General features: G+C 39.1%; 1 protein-coding gene across 3 annotated transcripts in view; it reads left to right on the top strand.

The window, feature by feature from the left end:
- Positions 1-268: 268 nt before the first annotated feature.
- brwd1 (bromodomain and WD repeat domain containing 1) overlaps positions 269-25123 on the top strand; it is a 75212-nt gene continuing 50357 nt past the window's right edge. For 2 of the 3 annotated variants that reach the window (XM_062975100.1, XM_008107507.3), the window contains exons 1-14: positions 297-653; positions 911-969; positions 1124-1153; positions 1852-1911; positions 7185-7335; positions 10482-10580; positions 11392-11552; positions 13974-14195; positions 15350-15450; positions 15739-15809; positions 18893-18993; positions 21677-21717; positions 22625-22723; positions 23531-23681. In XM_062975100.1, coding sequence (XP_062831170.1) covers positions 584-653; positions 911-969; positions 1124-1153; positions 1852-1911; positions 7185-7335; positions 10482-10580; positions 11392-11552; positions 13974-14195; positions 15350-15450; positions 15739-15809; positions 18893-18993; positions 21677-21717; positions 22625-22723; positions 23531-23681 — 1416 coding nt within the window. In that variant the 5' untranslated portion in view covers positions 297-583. Of the gene's footprint in view, positions 654-910; positions 970-1123; positions 1154-1851; positions 1912-7184; positions 7336-10481; positions 10581-11391; positions 11553-13973; positions 14196-15349; positions 15451-15738; positions 15810-18892; positions 18994-21676; positions 21718-22624; positions 22724-23530; positions 23682-25123 lie in introns of all 3 variants that reach the window. The other variant, XM_062975101.1, reaches the window with a different exon arrangement.

Below are 25123 nucleotides of genomic sequence, written 5' to 3'. Positions count from 1 at the left end.
CTCCTCGGTCGCCATAGACGTGTCTCCTTCCGCGCTCTGCTCAGCCCTTCCTTCGCGAAAACCGTCGACCTCCACATTAACGGGCAAAACAAAGACAACACGGGTCTTGCGAACATTCTGAGACGCTGTTGTGTGAATATCTTTCCTTTCATAAAAGAAAAATCGTCTCAGTAAACTGAGACGGACTATTTTTTCTTCCCTCCAGCCGAGCCCCCCCCCCCCCTTTTCATCAGAGCTGCAGGTGACGTCAGAGAGCCGTGTGAGGCCTCTCAGCGCTAATGGCAGCGGCAGCAGGCAGGAGGGAGGATTAATGTTCGAGCGCGAGGCTTTAGAAGGGCGGGTTCGCGAGACAGACAAGGGGCGGTTGGCTGGTTGGGTGTGCGCGCGCGCACACATATGTCCCCGTCCGCGCGACCCTTCCACCTCCCCCCCTCCACACAGATCTCTATATACGTAATCCAGAGCGGAGGGCGGGGGAGGGAGAAGGGGCCGCGCCGGCAGGATTACGTCGAGCCAGGCCTGGGCCGCAGACAGAGCCTTGAGTCCTAATCTTGTTTTGGCAACAGCGGCCGCTACTGCGGATATGGCCGAGTTGTCGCCAGCGGCCTCTCGTTCCGCGCCGGGCGCTGTTTCCCCGCCGCTCGTTGAAGCAGGTAATACTATAGACAAGGAGTTGTGTGCGCTTGAGAAAGGCGTTGAGAAAGGAAGAGCGAGGGACGGGACAGACGGAGGAAACGAGCGCTCGCTTCCCCGCCGCCATCTTACATTTGTAATTGTTGGTTATGAATTGCAGTCACTGAAGGGGATCCTCTCACACTCAGCCTCCCCTCCCACGTTGCCTCAGCGTCGCCACTCGCCAGCTGTGAATTCATTCCTCTCTGCCCCCCTCCCTCTCTTCTCTCTCTCCTAGAACTATACTTCCTCATAGCTCGCTTCTTGACCACTGGGCCCTGCAGGAGAGCAGCAGAGGTGAGTCCTCCAGAATTATTATCCAGTCTCACCGCCCCCCAACACAAACTGTGAAGGGCTTCAAGCGCCCCCCCCTCGGTCAGCAGTTGCGCTTTTCTTTTTCTTTTTTTAACTCCCTATTCCAATCAGGCTTCTTTTTCTTCTTCTTCTGTAGGTGCTAGTGCAAGAACTGGAAGAGCACCAGGTTGGTTGGACTCTTCGTTTGAATCATTTTGAACTCCGCTCAGACTACATTTCACTACCCTCGTATTTTAAAGAAAATAATAATTTGTATAATACACTTCACTCAGACTTCATTTCACTACCCTCGTATTTTAAAGAAAATAACGATTATAATAAAAACTTCATTTGTAGCTCGCCCTATCTCCCTGAAGGGACTCAGGGCAGCTTCCAACAGAAAAAAAGGCAAACATTCAATGCCAAAAGGTGGACGTACAGCAAATCATAACAAAACAATAAAGAACAGCAACAATGTTAACTTACAATAACAAATACAACCCAAACTAAAACGTAATAAATGGAGACACATCACATAGAATAATAAAACTTGCTTATCCCAAGTTGCTTATTCCAACTGTAAGCTGGTAGCCTTATGGATTTGATTCCTATATGCAGAATATTGCCTGAGAACTGTCATTTTTAAGCGTAATACAGCCTCAGTATTGCAAGGTGGGTGTACTGTTGACTTGACTGGTTAGGAATGATTTTTAGACCAGTTCTTTAACAAGCGTATCTATTGTACACTTGCGATTTTTAGAGGGAGTGTCCTGTTGATCTCAGAATTTTCTTATATTTTACCCCATTTATGTGAGCTTCTGTAATAGTAATTTTCTGTTATGCCCTGATCTCCTCATCTCTTTATTTTTCTTATTTTAATTTTAGTTGCTTCCTAAAAGATTGGATTGGGAAGGAAACGAGCATGGCAGAACTTATGAAGACTTGGTGAGAGTTTAAAAGTTCTCTAAATCTTAGCTTACTTGGCAAACCATAAACATTTGTTTGTTAAGTGAAGAAACATGCTTTCACTTAATCTGCACTTTGCTAATTGTGCGTTTCGATTGAAAGTATATATTATTCTGTTTAATAAAAACCATAAATGGGATTCAGCAAACAGGATGCATGTTGTCATATCATGGTGGAGTGTGTGATCTGTGTTTGTCTTTTCAAATTTTGTATCTCAGGATGATGTATCCTGAAAGGACGTTTCATTTCTTGGTTTCTATAGAAAATTATCCTAACAGTTTTAATTTGACAGTGCTTTCTTGCTGGTTTCCACAAATCATCTTACTTGGCAAACCATAAACATTAGTTTGTTAATTGCGCTTTGCTAATAATTGTGCATTTTGATGGAAGGTATTTATTATTTTGCTTAACAAAAGCCATAAATGGGATTCAGCAAACAGAAGATACATGTTGTCATCTGATGGTGGAGTGTGTAGGTGTGTGACCTGTGTTTGTCCTTTCAAATTTTGTATCTCAGGATGATTTTTTTTTTAATCGGGTCAGAGGCGAATTGAGAACATACTGCCCAGTCGCTTCTGGTGTGAGAGAATTGGCCATCTACAAAGATGTTGCCCAGGGGACGCCCGGATGTGTTACCATCCTGCTGGGAGGTTTCTCTCATGTCCCCACATAGCTAGGGCTGATAGATGGGAGCTCACCCCATCTCGCAGATTCAAACCTTCAACCTTCAGGCCAACAGTTCAGTTGGCACAAGGGTTTAATCGATTGCATCACTACTCTGAAAGGACGTTTTATTTCTTTGTTTCTATAGAAAATTCTCCTAAACAGTTTTAATTTGACAGTGCTTTATTGCTGGTTCCCACAAAGCATCTTGTTCTGAAGATAAGAGTTTGTTTCTGCTAGACACTTGAGCTGTTAGAGGCTGGAACATCAAACAATTACAAGTTTTAGATAACCAATCTGAAAACATAGTTTTTGCTTAGTATTTGGTGTGTAGCAGCATGAAAGTAGAATCTCACCATTGCTTTGTTTTTGAGTGACTTTTGTGATCTTAGCCTCTATTGTATGAGTATTACACATGGTTAAAGAACACATTTTGGAGTATTGTACGTATTTAAGTAGAGCAATTGTGATGGACTTTCATTGTTAGTTAGTCTTATACATATCTACCCAGTAATTAGTCATTATAAGAACTATAACAATAATGTGTTTTTGCCTGCCATTTATAACAACAACAACAACATTTCTTACCCCCTCTCCACATGGTGGGTCACAGCACAGTTAAAAACACACAAATACTATATAAAAATTCTACAAACACATTAAAATTCAGTTCCATAAAAGATACAGATCAAAAAATTTATGGCAACTCTATGAATTTTCATAGGATTGTTTTAAACAAGGAATATTCAGAGGTGGTTCTGCTAGCTTCTTTCTCTGAAACAGTTGAAAACACCTGTTTTTTTTTTTACTGTCTCCCATCCAAGTACTAACCAGAGCTAACATTGCTTGACTTCTTAGAGTTTTTGGATCTTTTATGTCCAAATAATTGGAGTGGGATTTCAGTCTTTGTATATTTAGGATTAGAATAGCCATTGTATGTTGAGATGTACACTGGATTCATTATTTTTTTAAAAAGTGGCAGTGCCTTCCTTTTAACTAGGTATAAATTATATTAATTGATTTCAAGATGTAACTATTACAATCCATGACGTTTTGTGGGGAGAGTTCATCCTAAAGTGACTAGGATTGAATTGTCTGTTTGCAGTCTTATGCACACGTTTTTTAAAGTTTGATTTTAATATTGAACTGCAACTCTGGAAACCAGGGCTCAATTCCCTGCTCAACAGTGGAAACCTATGATCTTGAACAAGTCACTCTCAGCCCCAGAAAACCCATGGAAGGTTCTAAGGTCATAAGTTGGAAACAACTTGAAGGCACATAATAACAGTTGCTGAATCTGATGAGATATTCATTTGTGTAAGGATTCATAAGATTGCATTGTAAGTAAGTACAGTATTTCAAACCATATGTTAAAATCTCAGTTCCTACACGTAGTTGCTGCATCTCTTTCTGCCAGCTTGGTAACATCCCTAATTTTTTGATCTGACATTGTTTCTTTATTACTTTATGCTTGTACAGTAGTCACGTTCCTCCTGTTGATGCAGCAAAGCCCAAGGATTAAGCTGGTCACTTATAAATGATGCATTTAATCCACTGTTAAAAGAAAAAAGCCTGGTTTGCATGTTGTGCTATGCCTTCAAGTCGCCTGTCAACCTATGGCAACCCAGTGAAGTTCATTGGTTTTCTTGGAAAAGGAATAGTCAAAAGTAGTCATGCCAATTCCTTTTTCTGGAATATAGCCACCAGCAGCTGGTCTTTGTTGGTGGTCTCCCCTACTAGCCAGAGCTGACCGACCATTATTAGCTTCCAAGATCAGAGGGAATGTGGTGCCTTTGGCATCTGGGTTGGGTTTGTTTGTTGTCCACCTTTAAATTAATGCTGGTTTATTAGAAAATATTTGAAAACGATTGTCTTTCTCATGCTTTATATAAAAACATTTGAAGATGTACTTGTTATAATTTGAGGTTCAGATTTTTAATTTCTTGAGAGATAATGAGAAAAAATCATTTTAAAATTCTACAAAAATCATATTCACCTATGGTATTTAAAGGGACAATACAAAAGTTGCATTGTTCCCATAATATGGTGGTATGTATTTACAAGATACTAAGTGAATATTTATAAGATGTTAAAGTTAATGTGATGTCTAAGTAAATGTTTAAGAGTAGAATTAAGACTCAATATTAGGATTCTTTTACAATTTGTCATATCTAGTGTTAGAGAATACTTTGTTGCTGCTGTTTGTAAAGTAATGTAACAATATGACTTTGTAGCCACTCCTGTTGAGCATCTTTATTACAGTAGGGTCTCACTTATTCAACATAAACGGGCCGACAGAATGTTGGATAAGCGAAAATGTTGGATAATAAGGACAGATTAAGGAAAACCCTATTATACGTCAAATTATGTTAAGATTTTACAAATTAAGCACCAAAACATGTTTTGCAACAAGTCTGCCATTGTTTGGTAGTGTGGCTGCACTTGTGTTGTTGTTGGGCATGTTGCCCCACTGTACGTTGTTGCCAAGAGAAACAGCTGTGGATCTGGGCGGGAGGCAGACTACGTTGGATAATACAGAACGTTGGATAAGTGAGACTCTACTGTCAGAATCATAGCACATTAAAAAAGGACTGGGAAAAATGAGTAATAACAAAGTTAGAAATATAAAGGTTTTGTGTTAAGGTTGGCTTAACAAAAGGTTAAAGTAACATGCAGGAAAATACAAGCGAATTAATACGTGGTGTATAACTTTATTTTTATACCCCGCCTCCATCTCCCCGAAGGGACTTGGGGCGGCTTACATGGGGCCAAGCCTGGGTAATTACAATATTTAGAAAAATAAGAACACGTCACATAAAATACAATTGTCCTTATTAAACATTACAAAACAGTAATATCAATTAAACACAGTCTAAAGTCCTGAGCAAAAATTATAAAAATGAACTGGGCCAAAGTGCACAGAGAGCATATTGTAAACTAGAAAATGAAGTAGGAAGCAAAAGTGCTGCAATTGATAGGGGATTTGGGATGAGGTAGACGTTGAATTTCTTTCTAACAGATGCGATAGAATAAAGTGCATTGAATATAGTAATGGTCACTGGGACGGGAACCTGACATGGAGAATATTCACTTTCCAAAGGCCTGCTGGAAAAGCCAGGTTTTTAAGCTTTTCCTAAAGACTAACAGGGTGGGTGCTTGCCTAATCCCCCTGGGGAGTGAGTTCCAGAGCTGGGGGGCCACTATGGAGAAGGCCTTCTCCCTCATCCCCACAAACCGTGCTTGAGATGGAGGCAGGAGTGAGTGGAGGGCCTCTCCCGACGATCGAAGAAATTGCACAGGTTCATAGGGGGAAATGCAGTCACGAAGGTAGGCGGGTCCGGAACTGTTAAGGGCTTTGTAGGTGATAACCTGCACCTTGAATTGTGCCCGGAAAATAAATAGCAGCCAATGGAGCTCTTTGAACAGGGGTGTTGACCGCTCCCTGTAGTTTGCTCCAGTTAGTAGCCTGGCTGCCAAGCATTGGACCAATTGACGTTTCCGGGCCGTTTTCAAGGGCAGCCCCACATAGAGCACATTGCAATAATCCAATCTAGAGGTAACCTAGGCATGGATCACCATGGCTAGGTCAGACTTCATGAGGTACACGTTGCAGCAGACGCAACCGTACCTCGTGCAAAGTTGTGCAAAGGCCCTCCCAGCCACCATCGACACCTGAGCATCGAGCGTCAGTGCTGAATCCAGGAGGACCCCCAGACTGCAGACCTGTGTCTTCAGAGGTCTTCATCTGTATTTTATGCACAAAAAGGTTAAAAATACTGTGTATAAAAATACTTGATGTCTATAAGATTTGTACCATATTCCAACTCATAATAGTTGCATTTTTCATCATTTTGGGGAGCTGAAAAAAAGGAGAGTGCAACTGTTATGTGATGGAAAAAAAGTGGCTCCAAGCATTTTGGATAAGGGATACATTGTTAGGAAATAATAATGTAAATAAATGTAAGTTCAAAATGTTTCTCAGAGCATAATGCACACCAAAATCTGAGGTTGGTCCTGAACATTTCTGCTTTGGGCCAGTTCCATATTCTACAGGGCTCTTCGGATGCTATATTTCCCTTCCCGCCGCCCGAGCAGCAGCGAGGGGATTCAAACTGCCCAGTGGGGCCAATATTTGTCCTTTCCAGACAGTTACCTTTACGTAGCGCTGCTAAAAGGGGATGATGGCTCTGGACATATGGACAATGTACTGGTTCGAATTAGAGCCGCTCCAGCTGTGCACACTAACCCTTAAGTGCGAGGCTGCTCTGTAGCATTCCCCATCTTATAATGCAGGGTAAAACTGGGTTAGCTGGTTTTACCCCTCATTACAGTCTTCCTGGACATCCAGGAGCAACCTCTGGTTGAAACCAGAATATGCAGGAGTGTAGACTCAAAGGACTTTTGCTGTTTTGGAGCACTATGAGATTTTTTGGTGAGTAACCTTGGGTGGCGAATTGCAGATAAGTAATATAGAAATTGAAGCTGATAGAATTAATATACTATTGTTTTTTATCATCTAAGTTATGTAAACATTATTTCCTATTATATTGGTTGTAGCAATGTAAAATTAAATTCTATTTTTGTGTCAGGTCTTATGCAACAAACATGTGGCACCTGATCACTTACTGCAAATTTGCAAGCGGATTGGCCCTATACTGGATAAGGAGATTCCACCCAGCATTCCGAGAGTGAATTCATTGTTGGGTGCAGGAAAGCAATCCTTGCTACGAACAGCAAAAGGTATGTATTCCTTAGAAATATGAATTCCCCTGATTTATTGGAGCCCGCGGTGGCGCAGCGGATTCAATTGCTGAGCTGCTGAACTTGCTGACAAAAAGGTTGGCGGTTTGAATCCAGGGAGCAGGGTGAGCTGTTAGCCCCAGCTTCTCCCAACCTTGCAGTTCGAAAACATGCAAATGTGAGTAGATCAATAGGTACCGCTCCAGTGGGAAGGTAACTGTGCTCCATGCCATTATTCAAGGAACATGGCTACAAAAATGTTAGTCTACAACTAGAAAGAATATTTATGGTCTCCATTCTTCCTGATTTTTACTTCTGCTTCTGTTCAGTTGTGTAATTCTTTTTACCCAGTTTTTCCACCACAAAATATAAAATAATTTAAAATATAGAACATACAGTAGAGTCTCACTTATCCAACATTCACTTATCCAATGTTCTGGATTATCCAACGCTTTTTGGAGTCAATGTTTTCAATACATCGTGATATTTTGGTGCTAAATTCGTAAATACAGTAATTACTACATATCATTATTGCGTATTGAACTACTTTTTCTGTCAAATTTGTTGTCTAACACGATGTTTTGGTGCTTAATTTGTAAAATCATAATCTAACTTGATGTTTAATAGGCTTTTCCTTAATCCCTCATTATCCAACATATTCGCTTATCCAACATTCTGCCGGCCTGTTTATGTTGGATAAGTGAGACTCTACTGTATTGCAGCTTTCTGCATATGTATCTTTTTTTCTTTAGAGCACAGCTTTCTAAATTGTATGTTGCAACACGTTAGTCTGTCATCTGCAGTGTGTAGGTGTGTAATGTGAAGTCATCAGAAACCTCCAACAGACAAAAAAAACCCACAAAACAATCAGAAATATTGTATATTCATAAGCTTTAGGAAATAATATCCCCTGATGGCGCAGCGTGTTAAAGTGCTGAACTTCTGGACCGAAAGGTCGCAGGTTTGAATTGGGGGAGCGGAGAGAGCCCCCAATGTTAGCCCCAGCTTCTGCCAACCCTAAAGTTCAAAAACATGCAAATGAGAGTAGATGAATAGGTACTGCTCCGGTGGGAAGGTAACAGCGCTCCATGCAGTCATGCCACATGACCTTGGAGGAGTCTATGGACAACGCCAGCTCTTCAGCTTAGAAATGGAGATGAGCACCAACCCACAGAGTCAGACATGACTGAACTTAATGTCAGGGGAAAACCTTTACCCTTTACCTTAACTACCACCAATTCCTAAATACTTTATTTCCCATGCCACCATACTTCGCCACAGCAACGCGTGGCCGGGCACAGCTAATGTGTGTGTGTGTGTGTGTGTGTGTGTGTATATACACGTGTATGTGTATATACAGTAGAGTCTCACTTATCCAACATCCGCTTATCCAACGTTCTGGATTATCCAACGCATTTTTATAGTCAATGTTTTCAATACATTGAGGTATTTTGGTGCTAAATTCATAAATACAGTAATTACTACGTAGCATTACTGCCTTTTGAACTACGTTTTCTGTCAAATTTGTTGTTAAACATTATGTTTTAGTGCTTAATTAGTAAAATCATAACCTAATTTGATGTCTAATAGGCTTCTCCTTAATCTCTCCTTATTATCCAACATATTCACTTATCCAACGTTCTGCTGGCCCGTTTATGTTGGATAAGTGAGACTCTACTGTATATATAAATGTAATGTTTGTTTTACTATGGAGTAAACAATACAACTGAACCAAATAACACCAAATTTGGCCACAAAAGACATAGTCATCCAAAATATGTCTTTCAATTTAAAAAACCTAGAAAAATAGTCCAAATTACAGAGGACGAGGAAGAGCCTTTCTCCCCCAACTGCCAGTTAGAAAGGCAGGCTCTGCTGCCTTTAGCCCCTCCCCGGCTGCCTTTAGGCCCGCCCCCTTCATATACTAACAACTCCCTCAGCCAAAATGGCGCCCAGGGCACAGGCAGAGTGCACTTAGGCCTGATCCACACTGCCTATAAAATACAGATTATCTGATTTGAACTGGATTATATGGCAGTGTAGACTCAAGGTCCTTCCACACAACTATATAACCCATTTATAATCTTATATTATCTGCTTTGAACTGGATTATCTTGAGTCCACACTGCTATATAATCCACTTCAGTGTGGATTTTATACAGCTGTGTGGAAGATGTCTCATATAATCCAGTTTTAAGCAGATAATATAAGATTATAAATATAACTTGTAATATTACTGTGGTATAATAATACAGAACAATACAATCTCTAAAACCAGGACAGTAAATAAAAAGTAACACTCTGAAAGCAGGGAAATTGGGAATTCCAGAAAGGAAACAATCAGGGCCAGCTAACACCTCCCAGCAAAGGATTCTCCCAGGCAGGAAGCAGCCAGGCTTTGAAGCTGCAAGGCCATTAAATGCTAATCAAGGTGCCTAATTGCAGCATTCATACCTGCCACACCGAGACTATACATTGCTATTCAAACTGACCAACCAAGGATTCCGCAAGGTAGAAAGCGGCCAGGCTTGCAAGCAGCAAGGCTATTCAGTGCTGTTCAACCTGGCCAACCAATATTTCTCCTAGGTGAAAAATCCCCAGGCTTTGAAGCCTCGAGGCTACTCTGTCACATTCAGCCTGGCCTAGCAAGGATGCCCTATGTAGAAAGCAGCCAGACCTTTAAGTAGCGAGGCTATTCAGTGCAATTCAATCTGGCCAAACAAGGATTCCCCTACAAAGGAAGTAGCCAGGCTTCACAGTGACTCTTTGATTGAGGGAGCTACTCCAGAAAACGGCCAGGCTTTGAGGCTGCATGGCTATTCACTGCTATTCCATCTGGCCAACCAATGATTCCAATAGGCCACAGCAATGCGTGGCTGGGCAAAGCTAGTCTTTATATAAAATCCCTGATAGCAATACAATTTGTGATTTGCTGTGCCATGTGTGAAATGCCTGATATAAAGATTTTTATCCCTTAATCAGATTTTTAAAATTCCTTTGTCATTCAAATACGTATATATAGGTGCGCCTAGGGAGATTGTTTCCTCTATGCACCATGTTTGAGTTAACATCTCTCAATTTTGCATGCTGTAATAAATATTCTTACAAGATATTAAGCACCTTTACATACAACTTAAACTTTACAGATGGCAGACATACCATTTGGAAGGGCTCAGTTCTTGCTGCTCTTCATAGAGGAAGACCTCCTGAAATGTCTGTTAACTCTGCTACATTACCAAATCTGGGTAAGTGTACTTTAGATTTCGCTATATACTCTATCCCTCTATTACATATTGATACGAATGACACAATATTAATATATGCAGTAATTCTACATATACTAATTTTGTTGAAATCAAGAGGCAGCAGTGTGAAATGAAGGAAAACTAGCTCTCTCAGCAAGCTATTGTATACTGCCATGAAAATTATTTCTCTATTATTTCTCCCATTGCTAGTAATGTTTTTGCTTAAGTTTCTTTACAGATTAGATACTAGCTTTTTCTTCTTAAGTATATAGTCCTGTTCTGATGAAATATTAACTATGATAATCTGGGGAAGCTTGTTTTCCACTTGTTCCATTTGAAATTGGGAAGGCTGCAACAAACTGCTCCCTTCCAGTGGATAAAAATGATGGACAAATAAGAATTGAATACGATATAAATCGTGTTTGGTCTTAAAAACTGGTTTCAAGATCCCAAATACTCATTGACCAATATAATTACCTTAAATTTGACACTTAAGTATGATTACTAGACTGCATAGTGTATACTGAATATGATTACTGTAAAAGCCAGTGTGGTATAGTGATTTGATCACTGGGCTACAACTCGGAATGCCAGAGTTCATATCCCCATTTGGACATTGGAACCCAGTGAATGACTTTGGCAAGTTACCCTTTCTCAGCCTTAGAGGAAGGTAAAGCTGAACCAGCTCTGAATAGATATTCACAAGTAAACCATGTTCGGCATAAGCTGTAAATGTCTTGAAGTTTCAAAACAATAACAATATTAAGAAATAACGTTTACTGTATTTCTTTAACTGATATTCCTCTTCTAGTGGAAATAAATTATGCAACACAGTTAACCGGATGCACAAGATCGAGTTCTTCATTACCGGTCAACATGTATCAGCATATAAAGATGCATAGACGAATTCTTGGTCATCTCTCTGCAGTTTACTGTGTGGCTTTTGATAGAACTGGACAGAGAATATTCACTGTGAGTTTACTAACAAAGTTATATGTTCTGGAAGTCTATGAAGAGTAGAGAAAGTTTACTTTAGCCACCCAGTTTTGCACTCAATATTAAAGTTTGATAATTGCAGATGTTTAGATTGTCTCCCTGTGGAATTTAACAGTGAATGTTATGAGTTCTTGCTAGAGTAGTTCAACAATATGTCAGAATGTAGCAAGTTTTTTATAGGTCTGAAAGACTTATGTATTACTATGTATGAACAGATCCAATATAACTGTCTTTTGAAGACACTGGATTAAGACATGTTTGGCACTAGAATTTTGGGCATCTATAAAATAGAAAGGTGGCACAGCGGATTAAACAGCTGAGCTGCTGAACTTGCTAACCAAAAGGTTGGAGGTTCGAATCCGGGGAGTGGGCTGAGCTCCAGCTATTAGCCCCAGCTTCTACCAACCTAGGAATTCGAAAACATGCAAATGTGAGTAGATCAATAGGTATCGCTCTGGCGGGAAGGAACAGCGCTCAATGCAGTCGTGCCGGCCACATGACCATGGAGACGTCTACGGACAATGCTGGCTCTTCGGCTTAGAAATGGAGATGAGCACCAACCCCCATAGTCGGACATGATTAAAATTAATGTCAGGGGAAACCTTTATCTTTTATAAAATAGAAAAGGAAATGGATTCTAGTTTGGGAACCTTGATTTCATTAGATACCATGACTGACATCCTATTCTGTCAAAGAAATTTCAAATAATTGGTTGTTCCTCATGATAAGTATTTTACCTAGAATGAGAGGTAAAGAATGACTTTCTGTGCTGGTGGGTCACTTGTTTTGGAGTAACCTTTTTGTGAGGTGGTTTTTATGTCACTTTTGGGGATATGGTTGTTTGGATTCTGGGCTGATAAAATGGATTAGCTTTTTATGTATGAAAGAGAAAATTGCTTTTGCTCTCTTAGAAAAATGCCTTGAAGAAATTGAGGCCATTCTTAATATGAAATTTAGAATAATTGTGTTCAGTAATAGAAAACATCAAGACATAGGAATTAAATTGTTGCTAGCCTGAGTGTTTCCATTGGACTGCAGCATTTTAAAACAGATTCCATATTGTCAATGGTAAAGTTCATGAACTATAATCTTATGAAAGTGTTACAATATACCAAATGTATGTGATCCTGTTTTGATATACCGTATTTTTCGCTTTATAAGACGCACCTGATGATAAGACGCACCTAGTTTTCAGAGGAGGAAAATAGGGAAAAAAAATTGAACTAAAAGATGACCCACACGTTCTTGTGAAATGCCAATTATGCTTGAAATTTTTCTCTGAGTGATACGACTATCATCCTGAGTCAATCTGTCAAACTTTTGCTTGTGAAACTCGGTGGTTGTTGTCATAGGATGTCCAACTCTTTGTTTGTTACTTTCCAAATTGACCGGCGAGCGGGGGTCCCGGATCATGGCCTCCAGCTTCCTCCGCTGGCCCGGGAGCAGCGCGTCTTCCCCGCTGGCGGGCGCTTGCGGGGCGGGCATTTTCCCCGCCGAGGCCGCCGGCTGCTGTGGGGGCCGGTGGTTCATGCCTAGCCCTTCCTCCTCCTCCTCCGCTGGCTTCCTGGCGATGGCGGCTGCTCGGCCTTGAGGGGGGAGGAGGAGAAGGCAGGCGCAGCGGCGGCGACAAGCGAGGGGCGCCTCCCGCCGCCAGCGCCTCCTGCGGGGCCTACTCCGAGAAATCCAGGCGGCGGCTCAGTCCCGGCCTGGACCGGCCAGGCCTCTTCTGCTTCGGAGGGAAGGGAGGGAGGCGAAGGCGAGAGAGAGCGAGAGAGGCCCGCCCTCAGCAGCCAGGGGGGGAGGAGGAGGAGGAGGACGGCCCCTCCCCCCCGCTCGCTCTCAGTTCCCAGTACCAAGGAAACGGGCTCAATGGCGCCTCCCAAACTCTCCTCTTCTTCTTAGGCGGGAAAACAAGTCGCGTCCCTTCCCCTCAAATCCCTGAGGGGATTTGGAGCAGCTTACAACAGTGTAAATACTCATCCATATTGAGAAACAGTACTGGTTGCATCCCCTCCCCGCCCCACCCTTCCAAGGGAAAAGTAATCGGCAGCAGCGAGATCGCGCTCTAGCTCCGCCCACGTGAGGTCATATTGCGTTTATAAGACGCACTGACTTTTTCCCTCTATTTTGGGGGGAAAAAAGTGCGTTTTATAAAGCGAAAAATACGGTAGTTCTGCTTCTCCCCTTTGTTTTAGCTCAGCATGTTTTACAGCATCATTGTACATGATAAATCAGAACTAATCCTGCTGCTTAGTAACTTCCCAACTGATTGTATGATTATTTATGCAAGTATTTGTGGCTGTGAAAGTTTTAATCTTATCAGCATGTAGACCATGTTAATGACTTGAAGTAGGTTCTGTATTTGAAAATAAATTAGCATATTCTTTTTATAATCAGGGATCAGATGATTGCTTGGTAAAGATTTGGTCCACACACAATGGTCGATTGCTTGCTACGTTAAGGGGCCATTCAGCAGAGATATCAGATATGGCTGTGAATTATGAAAACACAATGATTGCTGCTGGCAGTTGTGATAAAATTATCCGTGTTTGGTGTCTCAGAACATGTGCTCCACTTGCTGTTCTACAGGGACACACAGGTTCAATTACATCATTGCAAGTAAGTTCCTAACTAAATATTGAAATGTCTGCTTTTGTGTGTTGTAAGAATTGACTATATTCCACACTTCATTTATATTGTATGTGCTTTCTTGGAAACTTCAGAGTTTACCCCAATTTTGAGAAGATGAAAAGATCTCTCTGTGGTCTATCTTCAGCTTAAATACTAGTATTTCCATGCAGTTAGACAAATACCAGTTTGGAAAATCTGAAGAGAGGGAACTATGTATTTCGCTCATCTTTTGCAAATTTATAACTTTTAAATGAGTCTAGTTAATTAAACTGCTCCAATAAGTATTAATCTGCTCTTAAAGGCCATGAGAAAATATGGTGCAATTGGACAAATAAAGCAGCTTTTAGCTCTACATGTGCAGTACAACACCCGTAACAGCAGAACTTGTACTCTATTTCACTTACTTCCAGCTGACAAAAATATGTCCTCTCGTGGAATTTTCTAGGTCCTCTGGGTGTTTGCATGATATGCTTCTGCCACAAGTTAACATAGAGTCCCCTAGAAGATGTAGAAAATCCCTAGGGAGAATACATCTCAAGGAATTTTTGTATATCCCCAGAGTGATTCTACGGCAACTTTTAATAACAGTCATTCATTTCAATAGGTTCAGTAGGTTTTGTACTTTCAAGACCCCCTTGAAAGTGAAAAACAACACATTAAAAAGTTGCTTTTTTAACTTGTGAAAACATTTCTCTAGAAATCTCCAGGTCCTCCAGCATGACTATATCCTACCTCCAGAGAATATTAGCCATGGAGTTGCAGTGGAGAACCTAGAGAGTACAGTTTAATCAAATCTGAATAATCAAATCCTCAAAAGTCAAAGCTGTTAATGTGGAGGGCTTGACCATATATGAAACAAATAATTTTTCTGTTTAGATTTGGATCCCATCTCCATGATATCTTATTACGTGTATATATGTGCAAATACAGTTATTCCAAAATCCAAAGCACTTGTTCTCAAATGTTTTAGAATACTCAATCATATATTTTTAATATATATTTCACTCCTTTATTGAAGGCACATTCAATATAAACTTGATGGAAAATGAAATGAAATTGTTTTAGAAGTGAATGAAAATCCAGTATTTGTTGTCCTGTTTCTTTAAAATATACAATTACTCATGGTTTATTTTAATTTCTAGTTCAGCCCACTGGTCAAAGACACCACACGATACATGGTTTCCACAGGTGTAGATGGAACAGTTTGCTTCTGGCAGTGGAATACAATTTCTATGAAATTCAAGTATGTCATTATCTTGTTTTGCTGCTTTTATTCACATACCAAGCATTTTGCTTTCTCAGATTCAACATTACATTGTAGAATAGAAAAAATAATCATCAAACCAGTTTATAATATTGTATTGACAACCTTATTGTTGCAGAATGCAGTAAAAAAATCAAAACTGCAGCTTCTTTGTAGTGTATAAAATACAAAAAAGGAATTTTATTTTTAATAAAGTTTTAAAGTTAAGATCTTCATGGGAGTGATTGTAGCATTCATATATTAAAACAACTCTTATTGTTTCTCAAGTAATCGGCCACTGAAATTCACAGAAAAACCTAGACCTGGTGTTCAAATGCTTTGCTCTTCATTTAGTGTTGGTAAGTATATGTCTTGCTGAATCAGAATGGCCTCTCCTCAGTTGTGGAGTCCCCTAAGATTTCTATTTTACCTCTGATAAAACTTATGATGCCTTCTCTGTTTCTTTCTTAATCATACCTGGAGCCTTGGCTTAAATTAAGTCATTTTAAGTTTCTTTTAGTCATTTTGTAGTTTTGAGGATTTATGATCAAATAATTTATATAGCTTTTCTATTTAGGTTACTATGTTTATTCAAATTAAATGTTTTTCATAATTTTCAGACAGTGATTCTGAAGTAGCAGATTGTGAAATTTGATGTTTTCCTTTTCTTAGACAGATTTTTCTCCTTCCTTCATTGGTTTGATGTTTCAATCAATTCTGACCTGGAACATTACTGACCTCCAAGCTACAGTTAGATCAGATTGAAATGTTAAAAGTATACTTTTTGTTATGGGAGGTCCACTGGGGCATATGGACTCATTATGTGAGAATATAAATTCCTTCATCGTATTTTTGATATTTAAACTAAGTTCAGGGAGGATTCAAAATTGTGCTAACTTAATAGCAGTTAAATAGACAAGATGGAGAGTCTATTTAGGAGTATAAATTTCCTACCTTTTAGGCATCCCCCCCTCCCGCCCCTGGAAACAAAATTTAAAAGGATTCAGTAGTTCATGTCCTCAAGTTTGCAGTTTGAATAAGGCATGACACACACACAAAGGTTGGGGCAGGTAGAGATTTAACTCCGCCCATAAGGCTTTACTATTCTTCTTTCACCCTAGCATAGCAGTGTGACAGTTGGAAAACTGAAGGCAGGACTCCCAGCAATAGATGAGTTCAAAATTATTTGAAGCAGAAGTCACAATTACTGCATCACTGCAGGGCAGCTTTTCTCAACTTTTTAGCATGATATGACCCTTCAAATAGTTTCTAAGGGAATTCGTTCATAAGAAATTAAGTTTACAGCTCCAAAAAAGTTCTCTCATGGCACCTCTAGCAACTTCTCCTGCAACTCCAGAATTCTAAGGAGCTCCAGTGGTCTGTTGCAGTTCCTAAATCCTTTAGAATTTTTAAATTGAACTGTTGATTTGCTAATTCCATATGTAAATAAATATTCGTTACTTTGAACAAGGTTACTTTAGTTCAGTCATGGAAACGAATTGGGTTAATAGTAACAAGTCTAATTAGCAGAGGATGTTGTAGCAAGACAATTACCATTTTAAGATTGAAATCCTAAGCCAAAATAAAGTGTACTGTAAATGTTACTGAACTTAGAAGGCATTGATTCTAAATATACATGAGCAGATCTTATTTATTTAATGTTTGTGCCACCATGATCCTAAATGGGAGCCAAGGCAGTTTGCAATGTGATAAACAAAATTACTTGAGTTAAAAACATTTGTGGATTTTTTTTTATTTATTTGTTTTGGGTATTTCTATCCTGCCTTTCTCCCAACTGGCCCAAGGCAGCTCACAGAAACATTAAACATACAATATAACATAAACCCATTGATTAAAACAGCCCAAAAGAGTTACATGGACACTACCTTGTAGACAGTTAAAATTAAATTAAATTAAGATGAAATTAAAAGCAATCTAAAATTCCCATAAGGCAATAAAATACTAGGCTACTGTATCATTCAATTAAAAGCTTTGCAGATTTGATTAATATCCTCTTTAGAAATCTCTAGGTCCTCCAGGGCAACCCTGAGGCCAGTGTCTCCCAGATATTGACCACAGAGTCCTCTTGGAGTCCCTAAAGCAGGCCTGCAGAACTTATGACCTCTCAGGTGTTTAGGACTCCCAACTCCCAAAAGCTCTAGCCAGCTTGTCCAATGGTCAGGAATTCTGAGAGCTGAAGTCCGAAACACTTGGATGGTCACAGGTTGTGTAGGCCTCCCCTAAGGAGTCCTAGAGAATTGTTCTCTCAGGTAAAGAATATAATAATTTTTATTCTCAGTCACCACATTTTCACAGAGGTCCTGTGTCCCAAATCCCTTTGTAAGGTGAAGGGCCTACTTTAATAAACAACAATACAATAAGCTACCATATTACAATATTGATACTTCAAGATAATATAAAAATACGGCACCAATAATAAAGATGCACCACATGCATTCCATTAATGACCTTTCCACATAGCTGCTTATTTATCAAACGCTTGTTCATATAAAAGGCCTTGCCTGTGGACGGAGAGCAGAGATAGCGGTAGCCTAGTCTTGTATTGCGGAGAGTTGCATAGCTTGGGATCCGCCACGGATAAGGATTGCAGTATAACTGTGGTTCCCGAACTTATTTGGCCTACCGCCCCCTTTCCAGAAAAAAATATTACTCAGCGCCCTAGAAATTAATTTTTAAAAAATTTTTTAATAGCAATTAAGCAGAAAGATATATGTACCTGTGGCCATCACAGCTCCCCTGGATTGCTGCAGCACCCACCAGGGGGCGGTAGCACCCACTTTGGGAATCACTGCAGTATAATTTGGACTCGGCACTCTGAAATAAATATTTTCTTTGGTGATGAGTTGAGAAGCCTAATTTCCAAGACAACAGTGGAATTCTTTAGGGGTCCCCCAAATCCCCCCCAAATACATTACATTACAACTCATTACAACTGGTATGTCCAAATTGATGGAGAATAAGATGTGGACCATGAAGACAAGGATTTAAATTCTACCATGATGTTCTTATGTATTCCTGCTTTTATATAAAGGGGAGATCAGGTAGGCTCCAGACTGTCATGTTTGAAGTAGGTCTGTTTATGTTTCACTTTGTCATGGCTAGATGTAATGATTTCAGCAGGCCTACTCTGAAAATGGATCCAGTCCATGATAGATAAGACTATATGTATCTGCATTAAAAATCAGTTTAGTAGTAAACGTATCAATATTATTGAAATATTATAAAATGAGTTGCATATTTTTATTTGTAGAAATATAATAAGATTAAGTTTCATACATTCAGATTAAGTTTCGGATCCTGCGGATGTCAGAGTAATATCTTGGCTCCCATTAAATAGAAGTCCTTGTATATTAGTCTGGACTAAGATAATGTTCTATGACTTTTTACATGTCAGCATCCTAAACTGTTTTTTAAATTGTAGGTGGGATGTTCTTAGCAACTGGCAGTACTGACCATGTTATTAGAATGTATTATTTTGGTTCTGAAATCCCTGAAAAAATTTCAGAGCTGGAGAGCCACGCCGTAAGTAATGTTAAATTTTAAAATTAATTTCTGTTGACATTGAATGTTATATTCAGATTTGTTTATTTTATTAAAATATTTCAATTCAATTTCAATTCCCTGTATATTACAAAATCATAGAGTAATGTATAAGTATTAATATGCATTATTCCTCTAGTAAAAGTCTTTGAAGATTGGAATTCTAAACTCTAAATGTTACTTACACACCCACCTAGCAAAAAAAATTTTTGGTTTTTAGGTCTGTTCCTCAGATTATTTGGGGCACTGATTCAGGAAGTTGTCTTGGCTAGGCCACATCTGCTCTAGATTTTTTTTAAAGTATATGATTGTCATGATTCTTTATGGGCAAGCATATGGCAACTGGTATATGACATATGTTTTCTATCTCAAACACTGGAGCAGATAGGGGCAAACTGCTGCCACTTTTCTAAACAGCAGTCAAATATATTCAGAAACAGGTCTGACACTTGAGGCACCAAAATGTGTGTGGGCAGTGGCTATTGTTATTATAATTACAGATGTAGGTATGCTAATGTAATACTGTAGTTATGCAAGTCTAATGTGCCATCAAATCTCAATTTTTATAACCTTGAAACCAAAAAAAGATATTTTCTACTGAATATAATAAGTAGCAAAAAGTGCACTCTTTGTAATTTAGACAAAAAAGGTGTGCATTACAATTGTTGCGTGCTTAGAATTTCTTCCTTGAAAACAAAAGTATTGGAATGCCAAAGCTTCCAGCAATGGAAAAGGAAATCCTTGGGACACATCTATGCTATAGAATGAATCCACTTTAACTGCCTTGACACATTGCTATGAATTCATTAGGCCTGTAGTTTTACAAAGACTTCAGTGCCAAAGAATACTGATGCCTCACTAAACAACAAATCCCATGATTGGGATCCCATGAATGGCCTTTAGCCATTGCAGTTAAATTAAAGATTACTGTACCTCAAATAGGAACTCCAGATGCAACTCCTGAAACAGTTTTTCCTTTTGCTTTGTCTCAGCACTAAAATGACTGTATGTCGCAAATCTAATGCTAACCCTAATTTTGGTGAAGTAATTTAGCCCAAAAAAGATGAGCATTAAATTCTAGTAAATTACAGTATTTCTTGGGAAGATTTTGTCCATGCCTGATTATTTGGGGACTTACTGTTTTCTTTCTTTTCTTTGGTGAAGAATAGCCATTCTAGTGATACATACATGTTAATGACAACTTTGATTACATTTTAGAGATTACATTTAGGTTTTTTTTAGTAAAGTAAGTGCAAATAAATGTCTTATAAAAAGGGAAATGTTTTTATCTGACTTTTTCCTTTAATATTTTAATATTTCTAGTTTTTGAATTGTGTTGTTTGCTTTTTCCTGCAGCGTGGGGAGGGAATACTTACATTATGTATTGCTTTTTCCAGTCTCATTATGGGCAGTTTTACATGAAATGTTATTCATTCTTTCCACTATGTAGAAGAATCACCCCCCCTTTTCCAGTTCAGGACAGGGCTTTCTGTGCTCCGGCTGTTTACCTTTTGTGGCTGTTTAATTGGAGGATCTTGGGCTGGTTTTTCGATTCTGGGAGTATGTTTTGATTTGGAATAACTTTTCTTATCTGAGTTTTCCCACTAATGGGAACTGTTAGCCTCAGTGAATTGCAATGGTTTATATACTCAGGACCAAATTCTTCTCAGATAAGGACTATGGGGTTGATTGCAAAACTGGAGATGCACTTTTAAGGGTGTATTCAAAGAGTAGACTGACCTACCTTCACTCAAGGATTGTTTTTGAGCCATGGAAGCTGGAAACACATGTGCCTGTTTTGTGAGGAGCGGCCTCAGTACACGTGAGACCTGGAGATTGTGGAGGTGAGTGTTATGGGCATACGTGCTTCCCTTCCACCCCTATTTCTGAAGGTAGTTTTTCATCAATCTCAGGAGATTGTTTTGCTGCCTTTTTGCCCATATCCAAAAGCACTGCAGGAAAAAGAGTGGCACAGGTTGGATGTATGTAGGACATGACTAAAGGGGTTAGGTGAATACCTTTGTGTTTAATTTCAAAGGTCTCTGAAAGTTCAGTGAGTATCTCCTTCCCCATTGTGTAGGTGGCTGAGTTGGCTTATCTGCACAGTTCTGCACAGCTTCCTTAGTGGATTCAGGCTCATTACATGAGGAGTACTGCATTGAGTATAGCAGTGTCTTTGCTGGAATTTGTAGATTGGCTAGTTTGGCTTCCTTGTAATCCATTGTTAAACAGTAGAAAATTGAAACAATTGCTTCTGCAGATGTGTCTGCAACAAATGGTAGCTGCATAATGCTGTATTACTCACCTAATAGGCATAATGATCACTTAGGTTAGGTCCCAGCGCATTCCTACACTGCAGGAAAATGTCACATTGGTTCTGATAATGAACGTTCCTTTTTCTGTAGTTGTACGGGGATTATTTTCCACTCTGGTTAGTTATGTTTTTTGTTTTGAAATTTTTTGTCCGGAGCTTTGTCAGGTCAGCACTAGGCAATGGTGCTGGTTCTTATAACTAGGGTGGAAATAATGATTAACATCAAATGAACCCCTACCTATGTGGAGTGTGCAAAGAACTAGACCCAATGTAAGTATCCCCTTCTCACAACTGCACAAAAGGAACTTTCCAGTGTTACATTTGAATGTAATATGTCTTTCTCTCTAACAGGATAAAGTTGACAGCATCCAGTTTTCTAATAGAAATGACAGGTATGATTGGAAAAATAATACACTGGAAAGTTAGCATAAACTTTAAGAGTTGGTGTAGTATATACAAAAAGTGGTTTAAATCAGCATGGAACAGAATTCCAAATTATAAAATGACTTTTGTAACCCAGGAACAAAAATTGTGTTAAATAGTGAAATCTTCAGAGAAAACTAGACTGCATGTCATTTTAAAACTTGAATGATGTCTGGCTTTTAATGCCCTATAAAATACCCAATAATACCTTTTTATTAAGAACTATTGTTGAAGAAATACAGGGAGCTATAATCATCATTCACAAAAGATGAATTTGCCTTGGTTTTTTTAGTGTCGATAACATAAGGTCATACTGAAAATAATGCTTATTAGGTCATATCTCGTTTCCTCCAAAATGGCAACACATGTAGAGGCTCCACTTAGTAGGTTCCTTTTGTTCAAACGGATAAATCAGACAAGTAAGGTTCTCATGTGGTTAGATATCAAAGAAGTGGCTTGCACATTTCTTAAGTTGCAAGGACAGTTAGAGTACTTGGGAACTACTTCTTCCAAACCTATTGAAACAGGAAGTGGGGAGAAGGGGCATGATTCAGGAAGAACTTTTGGAATCACTGATTTGGAAGTAAGGGTTTTTGTGTGTATTTTGTTTGAACAAAGCATTGACTAAAAGTGTCTAGTCCAGAATAGTTCCTGATTTGGTAGTATTTTAATTTGGGATTTTTATACCAGAAAATTCAGAATTAGATTATCCTACATGCATTAAAAGAGTGTTTGACTATAGTTGGAGGCCAACTTTAGAAGGATATGTACCTGGTTAAGCTACTGTTTTTTGAACCTGAGTTTATAAATGGTCATAATTTAATTACCATGGTTACTTTCTGTATATTATATAGTATCTTTTAACCTTATGTCAAGGTTCATCAGTGGCAGCAGAGATGGAACAGCTCGGATATGGCAATTCCAGCAAGCTGAGTGGAAAAGCATATTGTTGGACATGGCTGACAAATTACCTAGGTATGTATAGAGTTTGGGTCTTTACTCTTCTATTTGCATGTGTCAATAAGTGGTCATGAAATTTGCTCTGATATTCTAATTTGAATGAACTTTATGAATACAGTTGAACTTTTTAAAAAAAGGGGTTTGCATCCATGTATTCAGCTCTGTGAGGAGTGCTTCAATTAGATGTTCCTGTATGGCAGGGGGTCAACTGGATGGCTCTTTTTGCCTCTTCCAGCTCTATGATTCTAACCAAAGGATACTGAGAGCATATTTTCCTCTGAACAAATGTAAGATATCTTTGTTGAGCTTGTGCATAGTTGTGTGGAAATTTTTAGACATGTTTTCACTATGAAATAATTATGCTCTTACCTTTTAAAAAGGCGTTCCCAGTACAGTTCTGGAGCCTTAGTGGTGCAATGGGTTAAACCCTTGTCGGCTGAACTGCTGTCTTGAAGGTCGGTGGTTCGAATATGCGAGACAGGGTGAGCTCCTGTCTGTCAGCCCCAGCTTTCCATGTGGGGACATGAGAGAAGCCTCCCACAGGGTGGTAACACATCCGAGCTTCCACTGGGCAACGTCTTTGTAGACGGCCGATTATCTCAATTCGCTTCTGACTCGATAAAAAAAGTATAGTTCTTACTTCTACAGTCTTCACGTTAAATATTAATTTGGGTTAGCTCATTAAATGTCTATAGCTATAGTTATGGGATTAACTTTTAGTTGTCAAAGAGATTATTTAATTCTCTAATTCAATTTCTGTCGGATTCAATATATTTGAAATAAAGTTTTAAAGTATTGAAGTCTTCCGTTTGTTTTCGGTAGTGATGTTTGCTCAGAAGAAGACAAATTTATGAAGCCTAAAGTAACCATGATAGCTTGGAGTCAAAATGATAAATTGGTGGTGACTGCTGTGAACAATCATCTCCTCAAAGTCTGGAATTCTTATACTGGACAGCTGCTTCATGATCTCACAGTATGTATAGTTGCGCTACTTTCTCAATTTTTTTCCTTCAAGATGCAGTATTGAATATTTTTGAAAGATTCAGAATGGTTTAGACTTTCAGTTAATAATTAATGTTAAAAATAATTTTGAGGAATGAATTGTAAGTAGAAAGTGTGTGTTTGTAAAAAAAAGTCAAGTATGTAATGTTAAGTTTTTGTGTGGCATATATTAGTAACAATTGATTTTTCCTATATGTAGCCATGAGATCCCGGAATACAGGGCAAGATGTATTTATTTTAATAAGAACTGAAGGATAGGGTTCCTCCTTAAAAACAATAGATTAATAAAATATAATACATAGATTTAATCTATAAACTGTCAAAATATGTTAATTAACATGAAGGGTGCCAAAAAAATATATGGTCATAGATGGCTTTTTATACTGTTTATTGTTTAAATGAAACAACAATATAACTTGGAAACATGTGATCACAAAATATGTTCAATAGATTAAAACTACTTAGTAATAATAATAATAATAATAATAATAATAATAATAATAATAATAATAAAACTTTATTTATACCCCGCCACCATCTCCCTGTGGGGACTCGGGGCGGCTTACATGGGGCAGAGGCCCAAACAACACAAGGACAAAATATAAGCAACATAATACAATCACAATATAAAACAGATAAAACAGTAATGCAATATATCAATTAAAACAACAATACAGGGAAAAAAATTACATTAAAACACATAAAAGGCAAGACCATAATAAATACAGGATAGATTATTAAAAACCCTCTGGGGCTGATTAATTAATGACTGTATCTCCGAAAGCCTGCTGAAACATCCAAGTCTTCAGTTGTTTCCTGAAGGAAGATAGAGAGGGAGCCAACCTAATCTCCCTGGGGAGGGAGTTCCAGAGTCGGGGGGGCCACGGCCGAGAAGGCCCTCTCTCTCGTCCCCACCAAACGCAGTTGTGAAGAGGGCGGAAGCGAGAGGAGGGCCTCCCCGGAAGATCTCAGCGACCGGGTACTGATAATAATTGTTTAGAATTTTTAATTAGAGATCTGCTGTGTTTTCTTTCCTGCCATTCTTCTTCACAGTACATGGTGAAAATAAATAACAGGGGCAGCTGCAGAAAATTGATGAATTATGTATGCCTTGAGTACAATATTTCATAGCATAATAGTCACCACCCCCTTTTTGGGATCCTAGTTTTGGGATTTTACGGTTCCTTGCATTATAGTCATACTTGCACCCCTGCTGCATGTCTGCCTCTTGGAGCAGACCCTGTAGCTCAAAGTGGCAGGCACTCAGGTGGGTGAAGGCTAGAGACCTGGGAGACCTCTTGACTGCCGCCAGCTGATTGAGGCTTTCTTTCTCTTCCCAGCAGGCAGATGGACAGTTTTGCAGCTTTGGGGTTTCCCTTGGCTGACTGCTGAGGGAAGCCATGTAGCTGCAGA

Source organism: Anolis carolinensis, chromosome 3 (assembly GCF_035594765.1).
Source record: "Anolis carolinensis isolate JA03-04 chromosome 3, rAnoCar3.1.pri, whole genome shotgun sequence".
In the NCBI taxonomy this organism is placed as follows: Eukaryota; Metazoa; Chordata; class Lepidosauria; order Squamata; family Dactyloidae; genus Anolis; species Anolis carolinensis.
This window is presented reverse-complemented; position numbering and strand designations above follow the sequence as displayed.